The sequence below is a fragment of the Pollicipes pollicipes genome, unplaced genomic scaffold (assembly GCF_011947565.3).
Source record: "Pollicipes pollicipes isolate AB1234 unplaced genomic scaffold, Ppol_2.1 Scaffold_4219;HRSCAF=4965_pilon_pilon_pilon, whole genome shotgun sequence".
Classification (NCBI taxonomy): Eukaryota; Metazoa; Arthropoda; class Thecostraca; order Pollicipedomorpha; family Pollicipedidae; genus Pollicipes; species Pollicipes pollicipes.
In genome coordinates, this window is record NW_023596448.1 from 20848956 (window position 1) to 20873365 (window position 24410).

The window sequence follows — 24410 nt, forward strand, 5'->3', positions numbered from 1 at the left end:
AAGGGCTTAATCCGCCCTCCGCAGGTCTGCCTTGCGATTTTTCCGACGGGAGGTCTGAATCTTAACTCGCGGGCTGGAAGCGGTGCCCTGATGCTACGAGCACGATTACGTTGCTTGTTGCGGGTTTGACTGCCCCGTCAATTGGTCTGTCTTAGGTGCCATCCTTCCCGCTGTCTCCATCCACCGCTTCATGCTGCGTTCCCTTGACGCCACGCCTCCCCGGGAGCCAGCTGCGGCCGTGGGGCATAAGCCTGCCTCGCGACTCGCACGGCGCGAGCCCCGTCCCGGCTCGACTTCCATGGCGAGTGCCCCGTCCCGGCTCGACTCGCACGGCGGAGCCCCGTCCCGGCTCGACTTCCATGGCGAGTGCCCCGTCCCGGCTCGACTCGCACGGCGGGAGCCCCGTACCGGCTCGACTCCCACGGCGGGAGCCCCGTCCCGGCACAACTCCCATAGCGGGAGCCCCGTCCCAGCTCGACTCCCATAGCGGGAGCCCCGTCCCGACTCGACTCCCGCGGCGAAACCCCGTCCCGGCGCGACTTCCATGGCGGGAGCCCCGTCCCGGCTCGACTCGCACGGCGGGAGCCCCGTCCCGGCTCGACTTCCATGGCGAGTGCCCCGTCCCGGCTCGACTCGCACGGCGGAGTCCCGTCCCGGCTCGACTTCCATGGCGAGTGCCCCGTCCCGGCTCGACTCGCACGGCGGAGCCCCGTCCCGGCTCGACTTCCATGGCGAGTGCCCCGTCCCGGCTCGACTCGCACAGCGGAGCCCCGTCCCGGCTCGACTTCCATGGCGAGTGCCCCGTCCCGGCTCGACTCGCACGGCGGGAGCCCCGTCCCGGCTCGACTCCCACGGCGGGAGCCCCGTCCCGGCTTGACTCCCACGGCGGAGCCCCGTCTCGGCTCGACTTCCATGGCGGGAGCCCGGGAGGCTTATCCTTCAACTAGATGAAATGATACAAGCATTTATGATGGATGTGATGTGCGGTGTGCTGGATTACTGCAGTCTTGCTCCACAGCAAAATGCTTGAAGTACATGAGTGTTCGCCATGTCGCCATTTCGAGTGTTCCGCCCTGAGATTGCCTGTATTGGTGGTGAGAGCCTGCCTCTATGCCAAAGTGAGAGCCTCTCTCTGGAAGTGACAGGCCTTGGTGTTCGAACCGTTAACACAGCTTCTCGCGCATATCTGCAAGGGTTTTCATCCTCAGTTGCTGTAGCAGACGTTTATGAGTTTTGGCACGCTCGGCAATGATTTTGAGCGCCGCTTTTGTACTCGCTCATTTATTTTTTATTTTGGACGTGGTGAGCGGTGAGTCCTGCTTGAACAGTTGTAGAACATTCAGTTAGTGGTCGAATACATACGACGTGAATTTTAATCGTTTCATCTTGAGGTGAACGAAATTTCTTCATTTCGCTAAGCATATATGAAGCCTTGGAACCGTTCACCACAATATCAAACTTACGTGGCTGGTAGCACATATCTCTGGATATCGTTGCTCCACAAACATCAGCATCACTAATAATTGGTAAGCTGATGTCGTGTATTACAACGTCCGGATGCTTTGATTTTTTAAAAATATTAGGGAATTCATTGTGTATTAGAAAGGTTTCTTGGCGGTAAAGACATGCGTCGTCTGAGACTTTTTAGTATGAAATCATTTCATTTGCAGCTGCCTCTAACATATTTCGTCAGTCTGATTTTGCAGCTGGCTCCGCTCTTCTATTTGCCTAATTGGACATGCTTGGCGTATCGTGAGATCATCCACATATTTCAAACAATGCTCTGTTTCAGAATCGGCACCGTTGATCCCAGCGAAGAGGCATCAGGTCCAGCCAGAGTACCCTACGGGGTGCTAAAAGCTATTTATTTCCACCCCGAATCCTTCTATTTGGCAGCTTTGTCCACTGCTTTCGGATCCGGGGAAAGGAGCCTGATCCCTTTGCCAGAGCGAAGCCACATGCTTAGCTTCATGGGAATATACGGAACTACAGAAAACAGCTTTTCTGACACATCCAACTCGGAGAGTAAATGGTGAAGCTATGTTACTATGAAGTGGAACGTTGAAGCATCTTTTGCATTAACACACTGGCGTTTGTTTATTTTCGGCTCGGTGTCTGCCAGAATGAGGGAAACAACGAACTCTTCCAAAATTTGGCCAAACGTAGGGCAACTTCGGGGTTGCTTTTTGGAACTGGGATGATGGCTGTCCTCTTCCAGACCGATGGGACTAGGCGAGGCGAGAAAAGATTCTCGTAGGCGATCGAGAAAATATATGGGTCAGAAGTGGAGCCAACTGGGCACAAAACTCCCTCAGTAGCAGCGCTAGTAGTTCATCAGCGGGTGCAGCCATGTTCTTTCGGATGTGCGACAGTTTATAGGCCCTTTTTCATGACTGTAGATCAAACAAAATTTATCCTGCTGGCAAAAAAAACACGAGATTTTTTGGTACGAAGTGGTTCAGATGTTGTGCATACTTTAGTAAAGAAGTGATCGACAAACTCAGCTTTAGTGCTGTAATCTGCAGTTTCGGGTAACTCCATGTTCTAAAGTGTGGGCTGCCGATCAGCTAACAATCTCACTTATCTGTGCCAAGACCCATTGCACTCATTAGCCATTTTTGTCATCCGTCGCTAGTGCCAACTGGTTTGTCTGATATTTTTCTGACATACTTCTCCACATTTTTGATATGCCTCTGGCTGGTTCACTCTTGCCAGCCTTTTTTCATTTCAGCATCCAGTTTGTTGCCCGCAACAATCATGGCAGCTCCGCAAAAGGCCCCTAGCTCTTGTGTTAATTTTTCTGATCTCCACAGTTCCTGTTGTTTTCTCGGCAAAAAGACATTGCCATCAAACCATCTTGTGATTATTTTAGGCTCGGTTGAATGTAGGAAATTTTGAGCATCTTTAGGGGGGACATCTCAACGACCTGACCGATTTTGATATGAATTCCGATCTAACCTACTTAGGCGGGTAGGCATGGGGATATATTTTGAATGGGGACAACTTGCCAGTGTGGAGCCATTTTCACCCGCAATCAATGTGTTCAAAAAAGACCAAGGTTGTGCCCGTAACGACTCCACTGTCAGTGCGGGCAAGATTCAGCATACACGTAATCATTTGGACCTTGTAATATGCGTCTGTAGATGCACATTGTTAGGAAGTTTACTGAGCACCGTGTTAAGCATCACAAACACGCAAGTAAAACGTTCACTTGGAATGCCGTGTGGTGGCTATAGCCATGTCGGTCCAGGCACGGAAGGACATCTACGCACCAACCACGAAAACACATACACGACACTGCCTTGTCGGGTCTGCTGGGACAGCCGCGCCCATACCCGCTCCCATCCCCCTGAAGTCCCTGCGTCGGACCAAACGGATAGCAGCATCCAGCGGCCAGTGACGTCAGGCATGACGTCATACCACGTGGGGGCGTTACTGAGGTCAAATTTACTGCCGCGCCACGCTTGCGGCGGAGAAGACAGACAGCTGAAAAACTTACGTTGCGTGGTCGGGAGCGGTCCAGAGTCGAGATCTAATCGGTTCGGTTATGCTTATTTGGGCGTAGCCAATGCCTGATCTACATGAATCAGGCGGGCAAAACGAATGCGAAATGGACGACGGCGCCCTTGACCATGAACACATATTCCGTCCTCACCGCCTTTCTCGAGCGTGGCTGATGTCCGGGCCTTCCAGGAAGCGCATCCTCGGTGGGCCAGGTTGGGTAGTCTCTGCCACAGCTTTTCACTGTTCGGTGTCTCGTCAGTGCTATTCGCCTCACGCCGTTGCTTCATTAGACTCTCTGCTTAATTGGATAAGAATATTTTTTGCAAAATATTTATTGTGATAAAGAATTTTCACTTTCAATTCTGGACTGAGGCAACAATATCAGTATGTGCATGAATGTAAAGCAAAGTAGCATTACCGTAGCACACGACGGCTTTTAATTCAGTAGCTTCCATCTGCTCCGCGACTTGTCTTTCATATCCTCGGAGCGGGGGACCACTCATAAGCTGACCCGGAATTATTTTCAAAGAGCAGCAGCGGATCTCCTTGCTATGAAAGCACACCGTGACATATATATATATATATATATATATATATATATATATATATATATATACATATATATATATGTATATATATATATATACATATATATATATGTGTATATATATATATATGCATGCATATATTATATATTTATTTATGATGCATGTTCCTTTTGTTATGGTAGAAAATGACTGATTGCTACCGATTTGTTGATAAGATTTGAAGCATGCTGAAGACGTTAAAATGTGCACGATGCGTCACGAAACTTTGTGTCCACAAATAATTTAGTACTTAACGCGAGTGCTCAAAACCATCATCGGGTTGAGTCCCTTTTTGGTCGACCACCTTCTTTAGACTCCCACCAACATTGTTCCACTAGCTGCGACTATACATGAGGAGCAGACTGTCCCCTCTTTCCTTCAACAACTGTGTCTCGGCCGAACCCTGGCCGCACTTGCTTTTCTTGGTTGTCTGGCGAGGCTGCTTGGGCGCATAACAGACTACATGAAGGTTTTTCTTGGAGAAAACTCTGCGCACAAACTGTTGTGCACAGTCGCGGCGCTGCGAGCGCTCCTTCGGCCAACCGCCCAGGTAATCTCTCGCCGTGCGCCACTTCACACTTCACACTTCACACTTCACACTTCGCCAGGTAATCTCTCGCCGTGCGCCACTTCACAGGCACGGACCTATCTGATGCAGTTCCAGAACCAGTGCTCGCCACCGGTGCCCTCCTTCCGGTACCTTAGCGACCCTTAGCGACCATTAGCGACCATTAGCGATGGAGGTGGCCCTGCAGCCGGCCAAGACGCAGGGCCAGCAGCAGGGCCACCTCCATCGTGTGCAGCCTTTGGAGGCTGGCCTCGGCCGCCTGCTTGCACATGCCAGGAACGTGCCACTGCCAAACGTCAGGAAAATGTTTATCGCCTAACGTCAGGGCGTCACTATCCGCGTCGGCTGGAAAAACCAGACGGGACGCTCAAGGGTGAGGATTATCGACACGTGCCGGAACTGAACGGCGAGCGGGCCGGACATAGGCTGGGGCTGGGGACAGATGTGAGGACAATGCAGGGATATGGCCACGGTGTGGGAAGATAAATCAAAACAGCCGAGTCTACATGCCACGTGACAAAAAATCAATGAGCCATGAGCATGTTCAAAACCGTCACTGACTATACACAAGCTGCTGACACATTTAGGTAAGGTAGGAAGGAGCTATCCAGCCAAACGCAACTTGACGCAATCATACACAACAAGAGAGCATGCTGTAAAGTTGATGGGAGTAGACAGCTTCCAGCACCATCGACTTTAAATCAATGTATACGGCAGCCAGGCGGGGCTGTTGTAGGCAGCTTATGACCCAACACAATCTGGGAGCATTACGTAAGCTGTTAAGTGCGTTTGCGAGGAGCATTATCTGCGCAGATAGGACCGTGGTAAAAGCCTCATTCCTCGGAGAAAAATCAGAAGAGTGTGGATATAGGTGAACTGATATTTCGGCAACATGTCTTTGTTGAAGCAATAACAGAATACCAACACTATACCTCCATTCTCCCGGTTTCTCTCCGAGGAATGAGGCTATTACTACTGTCTTATCAATCTGGATCATATTAAAATACACCTTCACCTGCACAGGTTGTGCTTCTGTTTTTGATCTACTGGGATCAGCCTTAGAACATGGCCAAGCAAAACTTTGGAAAAGGTTGGCCGTTGCACACGCATATCTTGATGAAAGTTTACGAGATGTGATATATATATATATATATATATATCACATTAAAAGAAAACATAGTTACGTGACACAGCATTAACCCTTGACTCCTCGGCCACCAGCTGGTCACGGCTAGCCGGCTAACCGGCTAGCGTGGCTAACACGGCTAAGTGGCTAGCCGTCACTGTCGATTCGGCTAACTGCCGGCCCGAAAACCAGCTATCCGCTGACAATCTTTGGTCAACGTTGAGGGAGCTGAAGGCAGCACTGGAATCAGTCACTGGACGCCAGAGTTCGACGCTATCTGTCGTTGAAGTAAATCATGTATCGCCGCTGCGTCAAGTTGTTTACCCACCTTTGTTTCGGCCAAGCGAGTGCCGAGTACAGCCCTCATCTGGACGGCAGTCTCCCAATGGCGGTCGGAGGTCGCCGCCTGGTTACAGTATTCGCCCCTGCTCTCGATCCTCATTCCCGTCACAGGATCTCCCGGCGTCTCTTCTGAAAACGTGACGACGTTAGAGCTGTTCTTAATGACAATCATTCCAAAAAAAACAGAGTATTGCATGAGCCGTTTTTACGTAGGACTATAATGAAATTTTCTTTCAAAAAACGGCACAAACTTGCCAGGGTTTTTTAATCAGCGAGCCATCAGTCTTTTATCGGCGATTTTTGGCCGGATGTGTTTCGGAGAGATGTAAAAACATATTTGTAAAGTGGCATAATTGGATAAAATTACAGTTTTTTGGCTACAAGCAAGATAATGTTTTTATGAACAGGTATGATGTCAGATTATTTCTTACCGAAACTTTCCAAAGCTTATTGCAAATATTCGGTGACATCTCTGATGCAAACGCGGCAAAACAACTAAGACATTGCCGCAGGTCCTTCAGTGACTCGATGATTTCAACCACCCGGAAGTGTATGACATCCATAACATAATACTTTCGCTACCTGCCGACCAACGTGTCACCTTTTTGTGGACGCCAGGATATTGTGGCGTCGCGGAAATGTCCCCGAGGATTCCCTTGTGAAAGAAGGTGTCTGTCGACCAAAGTCTATGGAAGTGTCTATTGCATTAGGTGATGTTCTTCATTTAAGTTAAGTCCGTTTCGCTCGGTATTTTAGAATCGGTGGAAAGTTTCGCACACTAGTCATATGTATCGAATTAAACCCATGCTCCAACCAAAGACGACGTGTCATCAGAAGAACAGGCAGAGAGAAGCGGTCTTGATGCGTTTGAGATATGGCCGCACTCGTTTCACACACAGCCACCTATGCGGTCGCCCAGCGCCACCGGTCTGCGAGGCTTGAAACGTCCGGCTAACGGTAGGACACGTGTTGGTTGGATGCGCTGCTCTTACTCGGGAACGTCGTTTTGGCACGAGTTATTTGTTGACATATCGCCTCCCCCATGCCCTCCAAACGCTGCTGGGTGACAGTGATCCTGCCTTATCTGACCTTGTTCTCGACTGCGTGATTAAATCACCACTTGGTACGAAAATCTGATGAGAACTGATTCGCCACTCGGCTCCTCCTGGCGTTGTGCGTATGCATAATGATGCGATGATTTAATGACCCAGCACCCAACGTAACCAAGGTTTTACTCACGGTTTCTCCCCACATATATGCATTTAATTGTGATCCTGAATGACGATCCTTGTTGCCCATATCTTCTATACTGCTTACCCTAACAAAGTAAAATTGCGTATGTGTGGTTTTCCCGTGCATCCCCTCTCTTAAGTGGCCACCGGACTTATTTGCCGATTAATGAGCCGATTTTGTGCGGGATTAGTTAGGGAGCCCGGCTCTCCAATCTTGGAGAATAACGTAACTTAAGGCCACTAAAAATCCTATATCCTTGCATCGTCCCTGTTCAGACGCATGCAGGACTTACAGAGCTTACTTGCATCACTTACAGAGCCTGCTTGCAGTACACACAGAGCTCACGGGGCTGACATACCTTTACCTGATTCACGATGGATATTCCTTGAGTGAGGGGGTCCCAAAAGCGCGCCTTGCTCCACACACCACCGATAAAGACATGAATGGCACTGCCAGCACTCAGTGTCATCGACCGATGCATATTCCTGATTTTCAGGCCAAGTATTTTCCTAGATTTTTTGTGAACTAACGACAGGGGCTAAAGAAGTGTCTGCAAACGTTCTCGTTTAATATAATAAGCTAACACTTGGACCTAAGTTGATCGTTCATTCATGACGCTGCAATACTGGCTACACTAGCAGACGCGCGGTGCATTGAAAGTCACCGTGCCTTATATCAGTTGCATCGCAACGATTGCAACATGCCATTGCGGCCAGATCAGCTGCCATATCTAGATCCTTTTCAGTATGTTGTACTGTCTGGTATGTAACAATGACACTCGGATAGCAATCGGCGAAGTCGGCCGACGGCTGGGCCGATGGAAATGGATAGCTTTGTCGCCTAAGACAATTGTGAGATAATAGCACGCTCAGCTTATCTAGCCCTTCAGGTACGTAGTTTCCTTTTCAGTTGGGATTGTGTCGCCAGCGGCGGTTGAGTTTCCTATTCAGACGTGGGGCGAAGGGGAGTTCATCACTTCCATCGCTCTGCCCCCCCCCCCCCCCCCCCCCCCCTCCAACCTGGGCTCCATCCAGCCCGCCAACTTTGAGCAGTACGTGGAAAAGAAACACATCCGTCGACATATCTTCCGGGTAAGCTGAGCCATTAAATTAATCAAAAAGCCGTTCAATTACGCGCCTGGTCCGAAATATGGAAAAATAGGTCGAATCCCGGGAGAAGCCGCTTTTTAAACGAATTTTGAGGCAGGTTCAGACATTTTTCTTTGCTATCCCCCCCGCGCCGACATCGTAGGTTTTTCGCAAAACTAAATCCCAGCAGCCCTACACTTACTGATAAACATGTCATTTCAAACAACTCAGAACAACATCTCGCACAACTTAACAAATTAGAACAAGATCGTGCATTTGAATTCGTACATTTAGCACCCCTCAGTTGGAATCTTGGAATAAACGCTTGACATGTGTCGCTTCAACGTCCCCCGTTCGCCTCTGGAGCTACATTCTGCGTATCCATAACTTACTACCTCCCTAGATCGGCGAGGCGTTTTGATGCTTCTACCAGAGACGCCCTCTGCGGTAGACCGCTAGAAGAGACATACTGCGCTTTACAGACAGTAACGGCTAGGTACGTCTTTCAAGCCGGTGAGATTCTCACCATCCGAACACAACCAGCGTCAGCAGGCACAGCGGTACATATACATAACTCGCTTACACGGCAAAAGTCGATGTTCCGACGCACTACACAACCTCACGCTACAAGTGTTGGAGAGCACAGACCAAGTCTAAGCTTTGTGTGTCGTGTGACTGGTATGCTTTCTTATAAGTTGTTTCCCTTTTCACGATTTTGTCATCAAAAATATATCGCAAAATTGACCATTTTTGTCGGCGCCTACAGCCAACAAATCGGAGGCTTTTTTACCCTTGCTTGGAACATTAAGGACGTTCTCCGTCAAGAGTCCTGTACAACTCTCATCATCGATGTATTTCGTGTCTAATACAACGCAACACACAGCTGTAGAGCGTCATGATGGTCATCCACCATGGTCCCACGTGCATCAGCTCCACCGATCTGCGGCGTATTCGGACTGGTAGGTGGCTGCTAGGTGGCTGCTAGGTCGCTGTTCACCAGCGGCTACGGCAGGCGCACGAGCACGCGGCAGGGCCCGCCACTGCCGCCGCCAATCTTCATCGGCAACGCCAGAATCCTGCGGCAGAAAGTGACGCTGGTAGGAAGGAGCTTGCCATGTATTTAGGTGGGAAAGCCCCGAGTGTCCTCTTCCATCTGAATGTTCCGGTCTTTAGTGTGGAAGCTGGGTAGAAGAGATGTACCCAAAACTCTGAGCTGCATCTGTTTTTAGTTCCACCTCAGACGTTGATGAGGGAAGAACAACGTAAACACTCTCTCGCCCAGCTAAGGGCGAGTAAGAGCTGGTAAGAACAGATTAACTAGAGGATTAATCGTACATTCGAACACGCAGAGTACGTTGTAACGCATTTGTAGCCTAACGTATTGTTAACGTTGCCTAGATAATAGGACAGGCAGCTGACAGCCAAAACAAAAGCTTCTCTACCCTGAATCCGAGCCTCATCATTAGTACCAACCGCACAACACAAGCGCACTGATCCAGCGGCATGGCAGCGGCTGCAGACCGCGGGCAGCGTCTCCGTGCTCACGTGGCGCCGGTGGCCGGCACCCGGCTCATGTCTCCCACGTGCTCCAGGCCGAAGATGTTGCGCCGGAACAGCGCCTGGTGGGCGGGGAGCACTTTGCTGGTGCCCGGGTCCAGTGAGGGCGTGTCGATGCCGACGCCGACGATGGCGCCGTCGGCGGCGATCATCTCAGCCGCTGCCTCGCCGATGCCTGCCCGGTGCGAGCAGTGATGTCACGCGCGTACTACCAATGACGTCATGTGCGCGCTGGCGCTTACGGTGTGCGTGGATCGTCACTGATGTCACATATGCACTGTCATTGATGTAATGTGTTCACTGACCGTGATGCTATGAGTGCTCTGACGTCTGGGTGTAATAACACATCCAGGTTGGCCGACACGGGTAATACTGGTATCACGCCCGCAGACAAAGGTGTTGAGACCCACGTCTCCGGACGGGGATAAAGTGGCGCTGGTTGTGGAGATCCGAATATTACGTCAACAGATCTGCGCATGCGGGTGTACTGCTGTTACGCTCGGACACGAGTGTAATCTGCCGAGTATTTAGGCACGCATTTGCCGATGCTTTGCCGAGAGACAAGGGCGGATGTCATGTATGCACTTACAATCACACCGTCGCCACACCTACAAATACCGGGGTACTGACATCACATTCGAGACACGGACATGTCTACCTCCTGAGATCACGTCTGCGGATACCCACTGACGTCACACCGAGACACGGACACGTCTATCTGCTGAGGTCACGTCTGCGGATACCCACTGACGTCACACTGAGACACGGACACGTCTATCTGCTGAGGTCACGTCTGCGGATACCCACTGACGTCACACTGAGACACGGACACGTCTATCTGCTGAGGTCACGTCTGCGGATACCCACTGACGTCACGTCCGAGACACGGGCATGTCTGTCACCTGAGCTCAGGTTTGTGGATACCTGCTGACGTCACACCGAGACACGGACACGTCTATCCTCTCAGGTTATGTCTGCGGATACCCAGTGACGTCCCGTCAGAGACAACCTGAGCTCAAGTCTGCGGATAACCACTGATGTCACCCTGGATATACAAGTATACTAACGCCATGTCATGTCTGCGAATACACACTCACTGACGCGGTCGCCACATACAATCAGACAACAAGTGGTGGTCACGGTTTCGCTTTTCCTAGTTTATCGGACTGACGGCTTTACACAGCAGCTTGTGACTGCAATCTTATCAATGAATATCAATAATATTATCAACCAGTACTTCCACTCAGCTTCACACTGACCAGGAAAGTGCACGTTATATCCAACTGACGTCTCCTTTTTCAGTTCCTCGGGTGGCACACCCCAGTAGCGCGTGTTGTTGCCCCAGTGGGCAGCGTAGCCGGTGTTCACCAGCAGGATGGTGGGGTAGATCCAGTCGCCGTGCGCCTCCTTCCAGGCGATCAGGTCGGCCGGGGTCAAGGTCGTGTCAGGGTCAGCCTGACTCCGGGCGGAGATGTTGACCACAGCCGCTGGAATAATAGGCGCCGGGGTGAAACAGGGCGCGACAGAGGTACTGGCGCCTTTTGCTAATGACGTCAAAGCTCGGCAGAGTATATCCCCGTCTGTCACGTTGTGTGGTCAACGTGACGTGCGGATGAAAAAGGGGAGAGATAGGAAGACCAATGGCCACCGACGCAATTGCCCAACCAGCTCCAGTTTTCCAAAAGATCCATGGTCTCTGTTCCTTCCCCCATGGCATTAATGGATTTTCGCTCGTGCCTGGAAGAGGCAACTGCGTGAAAGGACCGTAAAGGCCTAAGAAGCAGGTAGCAAAGAATTTCGCTGTATGGGATAGCAAAAAAAGGAACGCTTTCGACTTAATTTGTTGTAACAAGTAAATTGAAGCACACCATCTCCAGTTGACCGAACTGAACGTCTGTAATTTATCGGGTGTTTTCGGCTATTTTGGTCACTTTGACACTTTTGGTGTCAAAATTCCGTTCATCCGTTCTGACATAACCTACGTTTAATATATCCGGCGAAACCTTCTAGCACATGCGGGGCACTTGCAAGAGTTTGCGTTTTAGCACCCTGCTTGCGTCCCTACTCCCACGAACTCGGAGATGACTTTCGCGTGCAGGATTTTTAGCAGTGTATGGGTGCGGGCATCGTCGCGGAGGACAGCTGGGTACCTCACCCTCCGAGAAAGCTTCCCGACTGGTGACACCCCCCGAGTTCAATGTCATCTCAGGAAGCTTTGGTGTAGCAGGTTGTCGATGTGGTGGAACGATGAGGCGGAAAATGTATGGCGCGGAAACGCACCGGCCGCCAACGATGTACGGTGCCCATCGAACCCCACCTGGAGCTCCACTCCCTTTCACCCCACTTACGAACTCTGACGTGATAATGCGCTGGGCTGGTTTGAGCCGCCAGGGATCGACACTCAACACTCAGATATGTTTTCCTTGCTCCGATCACTTTGATCGCATGGATGTTTGTAATCAGACACCACGCAAAGCAGTGCTTGTTATGCGATCACTCTGCCCACCAAAAATCGTAAAATTCCAGTTTACTGGCAGAATTTTGTGACCGGAATGCTCACCATAACGCTGGCAATGTTCGGCCTTGTCCACCCCATCGTCTGATCACATCTGACCTTAAGCGACCGCTGCCACCCGTCGCGGGCTATCCCGTCCAGACAGGTGGTTAGTTTCGCGACGTGAGTTAAGGGAGAGGGATGATCAGGGCAGAATGACTTAGTTCTAGCATACGCAAACAAGCGAGCCCGCTTATCGGCTTTGGCCCACTTACTTTTCAAAGTTGGGGCGCTGGAACCCCGTCCCCCAAGAGGGAACGGGAACTACACCCCCGGATCCAGGTGCAAATAGCAGCGTTAAAGCGACTCGAGCTCGCCTACCTCGCCACGGCGTGGGTAGGTTGGGGGGGGGGGGGGGGGCAGGCGCTCTAACCGGATCAGCCACGGGGTGACCTAATTGTGATATATACATCTTGCCTATTTGTGTGGGTTGCGCGCATATATATTGGTACGTTTAAGCAAGACATTTTTGCTTAGGTATAGACCATTAAAGGGCGCGGTATTTTGTGCTCTTGATTGTTTCCGACTAGTTCTTCAATTTAGGGATTCAATTCGTTTTCCTTTTTCTTGTACCTGGGCACCTGGTCTCTACCAACATTTGTTTTGAATTCTGCTGTAAATGCTTTCTTTTTGCCGCCGGATCACGTAGACTAAGATTGCTATAAAGTCTGCACAGCGAGGAGGACAGCTGCCCCTTCCCCAGGGGGCATAGTTCCCCTCCTCTGCGGGTATGCCGAAGGCGCAAAAGGATGTCTCTGCCAACTCAAAATTTTAACAAGGAGCCTGCCATTTTTTTTTAAAAGGTACAAAACCTTTCCAAAATGCTTTATACCTAGCGTAGACGAACAAAGTTGACATCACGCAGTATTCCTAGCTGCCAAAAAAAACTACGGGCAGTTATGACTTGGTCACAATGTTCGGAGTGGACATATTACGCTCATATGCTTACCGTTCGCCACAAACCGATCGACAGGGATCTTCTCCAAGGTCCAGCCGCCCATGAAGACGTGCACGGGCGCGTCCATGTGGGTGCCGCCATGCTCCGCTGTCGCGAAGTTGTGCATCTCCAGCCTGCCAAACGGGGGCGGAAGGGGGGCGGGGGGGGGGGGGGTGAGACGGCACGCGAACGATCCGGTTCGGTTCAGGGAGTGACAGGCGGCACGCTTACATGCGGCCTTCCACCAAACACCGCAGCTGCGTGGCGGTGTTAGCGGGCCACGGATATAGCCTCAGATGGGAATCGAACCCCCGTTTCCCCGCGTGAACATTTGAGGCATTTCCGACCGCTAACTACGCCACCTGTCACATTGAACGCGCGTAGAAGAGACGTCCAACGCGGAGTGAGAGAGTATTTTTGTCACCGACTGAATTTCTGTAGGGAAAATCGCTGCCAACAGCGTAATGCGATACCAGATGACGTGACATGACAAAGAAGTCCTGTCTCGTAGCGCCATTAGGAATCGGTGCACCACCGAAAGCCTTTGTCATCTTCGCAATTTCAATGTCATGCATACAGCCGAAGCACTCATTTATACATGATCATTTGAAAAATGCTGCCGCTGCTAGGAATGCCGGCACACTGGCTCTACACTATGGGATACGTTGCTATACAGAGTGCCTAAAATGGCCGATGCCCGCGTTGGCCTACTTGGCCGTAAATGGCCTTAGGGTGGACAAATGGGACCTAACGAATAGGCACAGGGTGGGATATTTCCATTAAGCATGGCCACTTTTCCTCGCGCTGCATGTAACAAAAAAAATTATATTTTCTTACACCTTCACAATCCCTGGGGCTTACTTCTTGCGAGGTGAGGGAAAAAGTGAACGCTGCCCCCTGTCATGTCTAGATAATGTTCATGTCTGATACTGGCATACTGTTACTGTTGATCTGACAGGCTGCCGGGTTCAATGGGGACCCCGGCAGCCTGTCAGAAATTTGATTGGCCGGAGAACTGCTTGGGGCCAAAGTGGTCCATCCATGAGAGCAAGGTCCTGGTCCGTTAAGAGCAAGGTCCTGAGCAGCAAGAGTGGTACTAAGCATCAGGCAGCCCAAGGCAATTACTAAACCCAAAGTGTCCAGAGTGCCCCTGGCCGGTCAGGGGGTCCAACGATCATCCAGAAGGTCTCCTGGGTGATGAAATGGGCCTCCCAGGCGCCAAAGGGGTCCTAAACATTTAAGAAGACCCCTAATTGTCTAGAGGGTTTTAAGGAAAACCAAATATCTCGGGCGATGAAATAGGTTACTGTTTCCTCCGAGTCCTCGACAGCGAGACGGGAGCCCAGGTGGTTAGAAGGGCTCCCAAGCAGTGGGAGCTGCATCGGCGACCGGAGATGCCTTGGGCTGACAGTAAACAGAAGGGCTCCCAAGCAATGGGAGCTGCATCGGCGACCGGAGATGCCTTGGGCTGACAGTAAACAGAAGGGCTCCCAAGCAATGGGAGCTGCATCGGCGACCGGAGATGCCTTGGGCTGCCAGTGAAGCCACTGATCAGTAACATCAGCCCAGCCCAAATAAATTGTCAACCAGGATAATTGCACCGTATGCTTTATATTGATGAGAACGAAGGAAAGGAACACTGAGGGTACTTGGTACAATTGATGAGACCTGACATGAATTGCTGGAACTGCATAAAACAGCTCATTTAACTCGTGCGTAGACACAGTGTTATGCAGGTGATGCACCCTTGCAAAGTGTACCAGAAAAATAAATGCATGATAGATCAGTAACAAAGTGATATAAAACGAAACAATATGAACAGCCAAAAATGAATATTTACGGAGAACTTAAGGAAGAGAGGTAACCAAAGCTTTGACAGAAACTACAGCCCACAAAATCGGTCGATTTTGTGATCCTCTTTTCAATCGCGATTCAAGATTCCAACCTTTTTTAGCTAGAATCAATTCAGCTCCTGTGTAGGTCAATCAAATGTATCTGCCAATCGCAATGGAAGCAGCTGCCACCAGATAACGGCTGCGATAACCAGAACACGATCCACTCACCAGAAGCCGTCCAGCTGTCCTTTGAACACTTCGCTCAGGTTGAACTTGAGGTTACCCGGCCAGTACTGTGTGGTCTTGTCGTATGTGTGGCTGAGGTCGATCCACGGGCCGGCCGAGGCCGGACAGAGCAAGACCAGCAGGAGAGAGGAGCCGAGCAGAAGCCCGGCTTGACAGGCGGAACTCATCTGCCGACGGAGCAACCAGATGCAATCACCACCATTGTCCAATATCTTAGCCACCGGTCCGGCAATACTGCAATACTAGACAGGCAGGGGTGTGCTAGCCAACGTATTTCAAAGGATGTACTGCATACAATTTCCACGCGCAACAAGGGACCATTTATGCTTTTCCTTCCTGCAGTGTATAATTCCACTCACAACATATTGTCAACTACACTTACACACGCATGCACACGCTACGCATCCATGCTACACAATAAACACTACAGCAACTCTGCAGACCAACTCAGTACCTAGCGCACAAAGTCTTCACGCTCTCAACACAAGAGGGAGAACCATTCTTCGATAACCCAAATAGCTGACGTAAATTGACCCTTGTCTTGATATGCCAGTTGTCATAACGTGGACTGTTAGGGGAGTGGGGGAGCGTCGATGCAAACCGTCCTTTTTGTCGTTTCCAAACCAATAAAGATAGAGCGTGGCGTTGCCAGAAAAAAACAGTGGATTGGTCTCGACAAGATATCGTGATCGGCAATGATTTGCATATTGCCAGATCAACAACTTGCCCTATTTTGTCTAGATAAAAGGTCAAATTTTACCCCCCCAAAAATCAAGTTTTCACTTAAATGTTCACATATACGAGAACAAGTATCACAGAGACACAACAATGGTGTTGATTGAAAAATATTCGTTGCTATGTTCAACGCCGAAGTGGCGTGTGGTTAAAATCTTGGGTAGCCAAACTGGTATGAGAAGCACGATACGTATCCGTAACAACATTCTTGCAGCCGAGGCAGTCAAGTAAACAATTGATGAATCTCGGTGTGTTTCATACCAGTGGCAATACGCTCCAATAATGAAGTTTACTCCACCCCCGAGTGTAGCTTGTTTTGCCACGGCCAGTGACAAGCCTCGATGGTGCGGACCCACAGACCGTCACTTATGCAAGCCTCCGGCAGCAGGTGTGCCAGTGTGAACCTGGTTCATGGCTGGCCACGCTCTGGTGTCAGCAGCCAATTATTCAGTCTTCCGTGGCGGCATTTGTGCCTCGTAACAATAGACCATTCACTGCTATTACAGCTTTCCTCCACATGTCTCGCATTACTGTGCTGTGCTTAACGGCGCTATTTACGATCAACGCTCAGCGTAGGGTGCTGGCCGGTTCCCGCAAAGACGCAAGGGGCAACGAAAGTTTCCCTAAGTTGGGAGTGGGGAAGGGCGATAGCCATTTTAGATCTTTCTTTTCACTCAACCCCCAGGGTGTCAATACTAGATTTTTAGATAGTTGAGGCTCATCCCCTTCCTAGTGCCCCCACCCTGCCGTGGGCACGTTCATTTTCCACACCGATTCAATTGTAACGGCCTTGCTAAAGACAAGCTCGCAAAGCACATGATCATGCGTGCCGTGTTGTTCTACCTGATGGGCTGGCGGACATATGCACTTACCAGGAATAATTTCCAGGTCGCACACTTCCAGCAGCTCGCGCATACACGCTTTCGCTTTCCACGCTGATTACATTTTAGCCGCTGGGCATATAAACTCGCAATTTGTACATCATCATGTTTACCATTGAGTGCAACGCCTTCGGCTCCCTAGTTATGTGCACCTCTCTCAACGATTTCTGTATTATTGTTACGAAGGCTTTCCTTTATCCCGACCGGCTATCCATGTGGCAGTTCTCGCGGAAGCGCGTGAAGATTCCACGCCACACTTATTGTGAGGGTTTGCCGCACGAGCTTAGGAAGCACATCATCGTATTCCACGTTAAATTTGGCACAATTGGCCAGGGGCAGATCTAGGCTGGAGTTTTTTTTGGGGGGACAACCGTTCGTCACCACCTGGCTGGTGTGGGATCCAAGGTCCAGTAAATGGTGCCTCTCGTGGGTACCTAGTAGGGACATCACTGAAAACTTAAAAAAGCACCGAAATGCTTTTGAATCTTAAACAGAAATTAAAACAAAACAGTTAAAACAGCTAAAGTTAAAACAGACGGTAAGTGGAGGAAACTTTTATAAAGTTCTGGGAATGTTTTGGGCGGCCAAAACACACTCTCAGAGGTTTGGGGGGGGGGGCCACAGACCCGTGCCCCCCCCCCCAATCCCCCAAGATCCGCCTAGGCAATTGGCTCGCTGGATCTATGCACCTCCCTCAACCATTTCTTCAATATCGTTGACAAGAGAGCGCGATGTTCAGTTCATCCTGTCTCGTAGAATCATTGGTGTACGTTTTCACTTTTAATTTCATTGCATTTCAATTTCGCGGCATAGGATTTCACGCTACATCATCACCCTCGCCATGAAATTCTACGCAATCGGCTCGCTAGTCATATGCATCTCTACACACAGTTTGTTTACTATTTGTACGAACATTTGCGAAGTTCCGGCTGATTTTGTGGCAAAGGCCATACACGGCACCCATCTGTGTCCCAACGCCCACAAGGCCTCCAAAAGATCAGCGGTCAGGTAATGAAGATATCATGGGCTTACCGTTAGTGATGGCGCTTACGTTCAATACCCAATTGGTTATTTCAAACATTTAATCAAGTTCCTGGCTGTACGAATACTCGCAGGGTATGCAAGTTCCCTGAGCCGTGCTTTTGTTGTGAGCATCTGTCCGTTAGGGAGGTCTTCAACGCTCAGCAGGACTTGCCGATATCAGGGACTTACCATCGTCGAAATGTCGGGTTGCGTTAATTCTTTAAGCTATGATATAGAATGTTCAATCACTTTTCTGTTGGCGAGGCCACCCCTCGCACAAGATCTCTGAGACGTGTTCTTGCTGTAATCTCCTCTCAGTGACTGCACCCGGCGACCGAAAGCTCCCTTTATAAGAATGCACAACCGGGTATGCGACTAGCGCAGGGGCGCATTTGATCATAGCGTGGTTGCGGGGAGACCGAAGGTCGGTTGCTCTAATTCGAGGGTAAATAAATGCGCACAACGCAATTTTCGAGGTCAACAAAACTGGCAATTGCATAAGAAAATTTGGATCGGAGTGGTCCAAACAGTGAGCATCACAATTGTTGCAGATGTTGGCTGTCGGAAATTTCCGCTGGGCTTGCCTCCGCGGCCGCTGGCTGGATCGGAGCGCAGCCTTCGTGAGCAACCATATGGCGACGTTGGACGCCGGGATCACTCAGAACGCAAGCGGAAAGCTAGTAGTAGTAGTAAGCTAGTAGTAGTGGTAGTAGGTATTCTTTCACAATAACGGACGCGGGGATTTTATTCAGAGCGTATGTGAGAAGCTCTGTAGGTGTTCTTTCGTAATATTGGACACGGTATTTTAGTCAGCGCGCACGTGGAAAGTTCTGTGGGCGATGTTTCATGATATTAGACGCCAGGATTTGAGCTCTCGGTGAAATCGAAGCGAACGTGGGGAGCTCGTCCAAGGGAGTGTGGTCTAGACATCGCAATGAGAACACGTATGATCAGCTGCGTAATAATAACTAAATCTCAACATAAAAACAAGCCTTAATGTGTATCAAGATTTCGGCATCATCGGCACCATGTATGGGTTGTTGTCTACGGATTCCCAAAATATTTGTTTAAATTAAACTTAAATTTTAAGTATGTCCGCGAGATTGAAGGAAAGGCGAGTTTCTGTCGAACGGTGTCACCCGTTTTTGTAAAATCGCCTTCCGTTGACCTGAGTTTCCGAGTGCTCTGATGTTTTCCTAGAAGATCGAATTTATCAGGCAACCCCAAAAGGCTGCCACCATCAATGCGCCGCTTATATCATGAACGCACCGTAAGCATGCGCGAATGGTCCTTCGACCAAGGAGCTCATCAGTGCTGGCAACAGATCCTGCACACCACATCCTCCGGCCATTATGTAAACAATGTATTTTATATCAAGTGCATGATTAATTGTGGTTTATGAGGGGAGCCTACCTGCCCTACCTACGCTTGCCAGCTCATGTCAATCTGCCAAAACCTCCACATTTCCTGGATTTTTTTCCACATTTCACCGCGATTTTCAATGACTGCGCCATCGATGGTGCATGTCAGAAATGCTCATATCGGCTGGATGATTCTCCCGCTCTTGGGAGTTTCAGCCTCAGTGCCAAAAAATTGCGTTTAGGTAGCGAATCCCGGTGATTGGTGAGGCACACTGCTCCCGCCCCAGAATGACCCATGACAGCATGGGTGGTTTTGGCTACTACCGGTGCCAGGGAAATGACGTGAATCACAGGTGTATGCCTCGCCTTTCTTAGCATAGCACAAAAACAAATATCTCAAACGTAGTGGCCCTCCGATTTCACTCATTCGTCTTATTTTCCTCACCCGCCGTTTCCTCCTGCATCCTCGCACGCCTCGTCCGTTGGGAGTATGTTGCGCCGCCAGTCGCGAGCCAGCCTCACGGCCGCCCTGATGTAAATCCTTCCCTAGCGTCTGCACCCATCCCAGGGTCGGCCCCCTAGGGGCGCACATATTACATTGTCGGGAGCGTGACAGCCAACGACTCCGCAGTACTGCCTCACCTGTCTTTCTAAATCCTGAGCTCTGAAGTGGTAAATTATGCCAAACAAGCTAAGTAATGAGAGCTTATGCGGTACACTATGCATATATGTAGCAATCATGCACATCTGGGAGTGATAATGTGCGTGCTAGTAACGACGAGCGGGCGTGTTGTATTCTTCATCCTTCTTTGTTGTCTTTTCCATAATTGCAAGCAGTCCAAACGAGACATGGGCCGCTGTTTTAATTGATGCTGTTTTGCGTGGCCGCAGGCATATCCATGTCAGATCGTTACTGACGGCAGTATGTGACATAGGCCAGTCCAGATCTGAACATTCCAGATACAGCGAGGCTAGCGCCACTGCTATGAAGCGGTACGTGTAGACAAAGATACAGCGAAGCTAGCGCCACAGCTGTAGAGCGAAACACGTAGACAAAGATGCAGCGAAGCAAGCGCCACCGCTGTAAAACGGCACGTGTAGACACAGATACAGCGAAGGTAGCGCCACCGTTGTAGAGCGGTACATAGAAATGCAGATAAAGCGAAGCAGGTGCTACTGCCGAAAAGCGATACCCATGAACACAGATACAGCGAAGCTAGCGCCACCGTGGTAGAGCGGTACGTGTAGATACAGATACAGCGAAGCAATCGCTACCGCTGTAAAGCGGTGCGTGTAGCTACAGATACAGCGAGCTAGCGCCACCGCTGTAAAGCGGTACGTGTAGATACAGATATAGCGAAGCAGGTGCCACCGCTGTAAGGCGATACATATCAACACAGATACAGCGAAGCAGGCGTAACGGCTGTAGAACGTGTAACGCGTAACGCGTAATTCGCGTAAGACGCGTAGACGCGTAGACGCGTAATTCCATATGCAAACCGTCGCAACTAAGTAGCGCTGCGCACCGCCTGGTGCCCTGTGTAATGTAGGTATTTGACGCATGTATATGCCGCCCGAGCGTGCGCGACCTGTGAATGGTATCGTATGTATGTCTTGCGTCGGAGCGCACGCTCTGTGCCCCGCGTTCTTTGGTACTGGCTTTATGCTCGATTAGATTATGTTACATGTTTTTGGGCTTGTAGATCTAGCGGTGTGCGCTGATTAGGTTACGCTGCGTCTCAGTGCATGTTCACGAAGTTCGTGAAGCGTCAGCCGTTATTCCTGAGCTCCTACGTACTTGGTGAACAGCACTGCTGCCAGCTAATGATAACTGTTGCCCAGCTTTCATTATTTTGTTGTTAGGGGGGGGGGAGGCCTATCGTAACGCGTAACCGAATACGCGTCCGTACTGCGCCGTTGTCAACGCGTCAGCGGGACGCTCGGCTCGCTAACGCAAACAACGCACTTAGACTGGCTCGTTTGACGTGATGCATTGCCTTTTTTACTTTTATGCTAATTATTAGATAAGCCGGATGTGGGTACCCGTAGCCGTAGTTGCTTTATGCAAGGGTTGCGACATAGAGCGCCTCTGATGCTGCTTTATGTGGGCTCAGGTTCAAGGACGCCCCATCCCCAGTGTTTGGAGGCTGCACGCCGGCGCCGCCCAGCGGCCCCACCGTTTATAACCCGACGCATCCTGCGTAGCGTCAGACGGGCAGTGACGGTCAGAGAGAGGTGGACGCGGCCCGACGACCAGGGTCGCGACACTGCACTTCGTGAGCGGACCTCGACCGAATATAGTTGCCTTTTCACGCCAGCCCTCTGATGGACGTTTGTGAGAAGAAGAACGCTACCCACAAGAACGAAGCGTTACAAGCGGTACGTGTAGATACGGATATAGCGAAGCTAGCGCCACCGCTGTAGAGCGGCACTTGTGGTAAGCCGCACCCCTTGCACTGCGAACTCCACGACATTTTGAAGATGGTCGGAAGTGCTTGGGTTTTTTATGTAGACCCGAGACTCGCAGGGAGCCCGGAACAAAATGTGAAAAGGTCAAGCCGGGCGGGGGCGAATGTCAGTCGTGCATTGAGGCTGAGAGAGCGGTGCAACAAGCGCAGGCCAGCACAAATTGAGCTGAATTATCGAATCAATCCTACGTTCAAAAAACACTCGGACAATATGTTTGCCTGTAATTATTTTCGCAGCATCGTGATATCTCTTACGTCGCTGGTTCCGCAAAGAGATTGACGTCGACTGAGTTTGGTTTCTTGTGCAAGGCGTTGTAGTAAAAGGTTGAGAGTTTGCACACTTGTGAAGGGTATAGTTACCGTCGATTGTTTTTTCCCGTTTCGTGTCGCCATCTCTTCGAATACGTAAGGTACACACACAGCCTTCAGCAACACTGCCAGGTCTTAAGTCTACACTCCATCAGCCTTAAGCCACACTTTATCGCCTTAAGCACTCACTTCTGCCAAATCACAAGCACCAAAAACACCAAACACCAAACATGCCGCACCGAGTCCCCAGCCCCATCGCGCCGCGATCCGGGACCCACCCCGCGCCTTGGGTCCCGCGCTCCCCCGTCGCCCGAGCTGCCGGACGGACCATCGTTTCCCTTAATAAACAAAAGAGACGGAAACTATTTTGCCATCCTTAGCCCGTTCGCAATCCGCCGCGGAATAGGGCACCACGTGGGAGAGGTGGAGGGGGCCAAACAGCTTCGCTCGGGGGCTCTCTTGAAAAAGGTCCACGGCGCCCATCAGGCGTCCATGCTTCTGAAACTGACTGCTTCCTGGTGCGAGATGTCGCGATAGTGCTGGCAGACCGTCTGAACACTATTCATGCGGTCGTGTACGCCCCGGCTCTCGCCGAGATGTCCGAGAAGGACATTCTCGGCGAGTGTCTAGCTCAGGGCGTAACGGAGGTGGTGCGCCTGCCGTCGCGCCGCCCGGAGCTTGGGCCCGACCCCTGCTCCGATTGCGTTTCCGGGGCACGGCCCTTCCGCCGTATCTCCTCTGCGGGTACATGCGGTTGTCCCTGCGCCTCTAGATTCCCGCCCCGCAACAGCGCGCGCACTGCCAGGCCTTCAGCCACAGCGCGCGCACCTGCCGCAAATGTCACGCCAAGTGCGGGGTATGTGCGGGCCGCCATTCGGCTCGCCAATGTGAGGCCCAGGATCCGCGCTGCGCCACCTGCGCTGTCCCCCACCCGGCCTGGGACCGACGCGCCTGCCCGGCGTGGCTCGAGCTCCGGGCCCAACTTAAGGAAAAACGAACAAGCAGCGTTCCCTCCTCGCTCCTCCCTTTTCGCGCTCCCCCCCCCCCCCCCTCGAGACCGGGGTCTGGCCCATGCCGGCGGAGACGCACGCCCGACCCGCCCCCTTTCGGGGCGGAGCGGAGAGAGGGGGTCTGGTCCCTCCCAACGGGTACCCATCGGGGGGCGCCCCCATGGCCCGCACCCTGGCCCGCCAGGCCTGGTCCCCGGCCGCTGAGGTCCGGTCCCCGGCCCACCACACCCGGCGCCCGGCCCCTGAGACTTGTCCCCTGACCCTCAGGCCAGGCCCGTCGTTTCTGAGATTCTCCTGACGCCCCCTCAGGGCTCATGGCTGATCAGCGGCTCTCGCCGCGCGCGACCAAGATCCGCGTCGGAGCCGGGGTCATCCATGACTGGCTCCTCCGCGCCAGCCTGGGAGCAGACCCACCAGGGTCTAGTCGGACGACTTCCCCGTCCCCTGAGAGGGGACCATCACTCCGCCAGCTCTCCCTCTCCCCTGCCCCCTCCAAACGGACCCGCGCCGGGACTGTTCAAACGCGCTCCCGCCCAGCTGCACGGGCAGCAAGATGGCCTCGCTCCCCTCCCCATAAATGATCTCCCCATTTAATGAATTCGTACTCCAATGGAATACCAGATCCCTAGTGCCCCATTGGAGCGAATTCAAAGAGTATATCATCAGACATAAACCATTGATTGACGGTGTTCAATAGACCATTTTTAATGACTCTGATTCTACGAAATGCAACTTTAATATTCGAAATTATTGCCTCTGTACCGATAACGTAACTGACACACCTCACCGTGGCGGCACGGCGCTGTATGTGTCCAGTCATTTACTGCACCATCGAGTGCACCTTAATACTAATCTTAATCTTACAGCAGTTAACGCAAAAATCGCTCAACTTGACCTCACTCTCGTCTCTCGTTATCTATGCCCAACTAACCCCCTCACCGCCGCCCAGTTCTCCGACCTCTTCTCTCAAATACCCTCCCCTTGCCTAACCCTGGGCGATTTTAACGCCCACCACCGAGCGTCGGGTTGGCAATCACCACAACCAC

The 24410-nt window shown here is 51.2% G+C and overlaps 1 protein-coding gene across 1 annotated transcript; it reads right to left on the bottom strand.

Moving 5' to 3' along the window:
* Window positions 1–9451: 9451 nt before the first annotated feature.
* Window positions 9452–15744, bottom strand: LOC119094989 (isatin hydrolase-like). The gene is made up of 5 exons (XM_037217898.1): window positions 15560–15744; window positions 13509–13630; window positions 11265–11492; window positions 9994–10180; window positions 9452–9524 (listed from the first exon to the last, which is right to left on the bottom strand). Exons 1-5 carry the CDS (start codon window positions 15742–15744, stop codon window positions 9452–9454), a joined length of 795 nt encoding a protein of 264 aa, XP_037073793.1.
* Between the last annotated feature and the right edge of the window lie 8666 nt (window positions 15745–24410).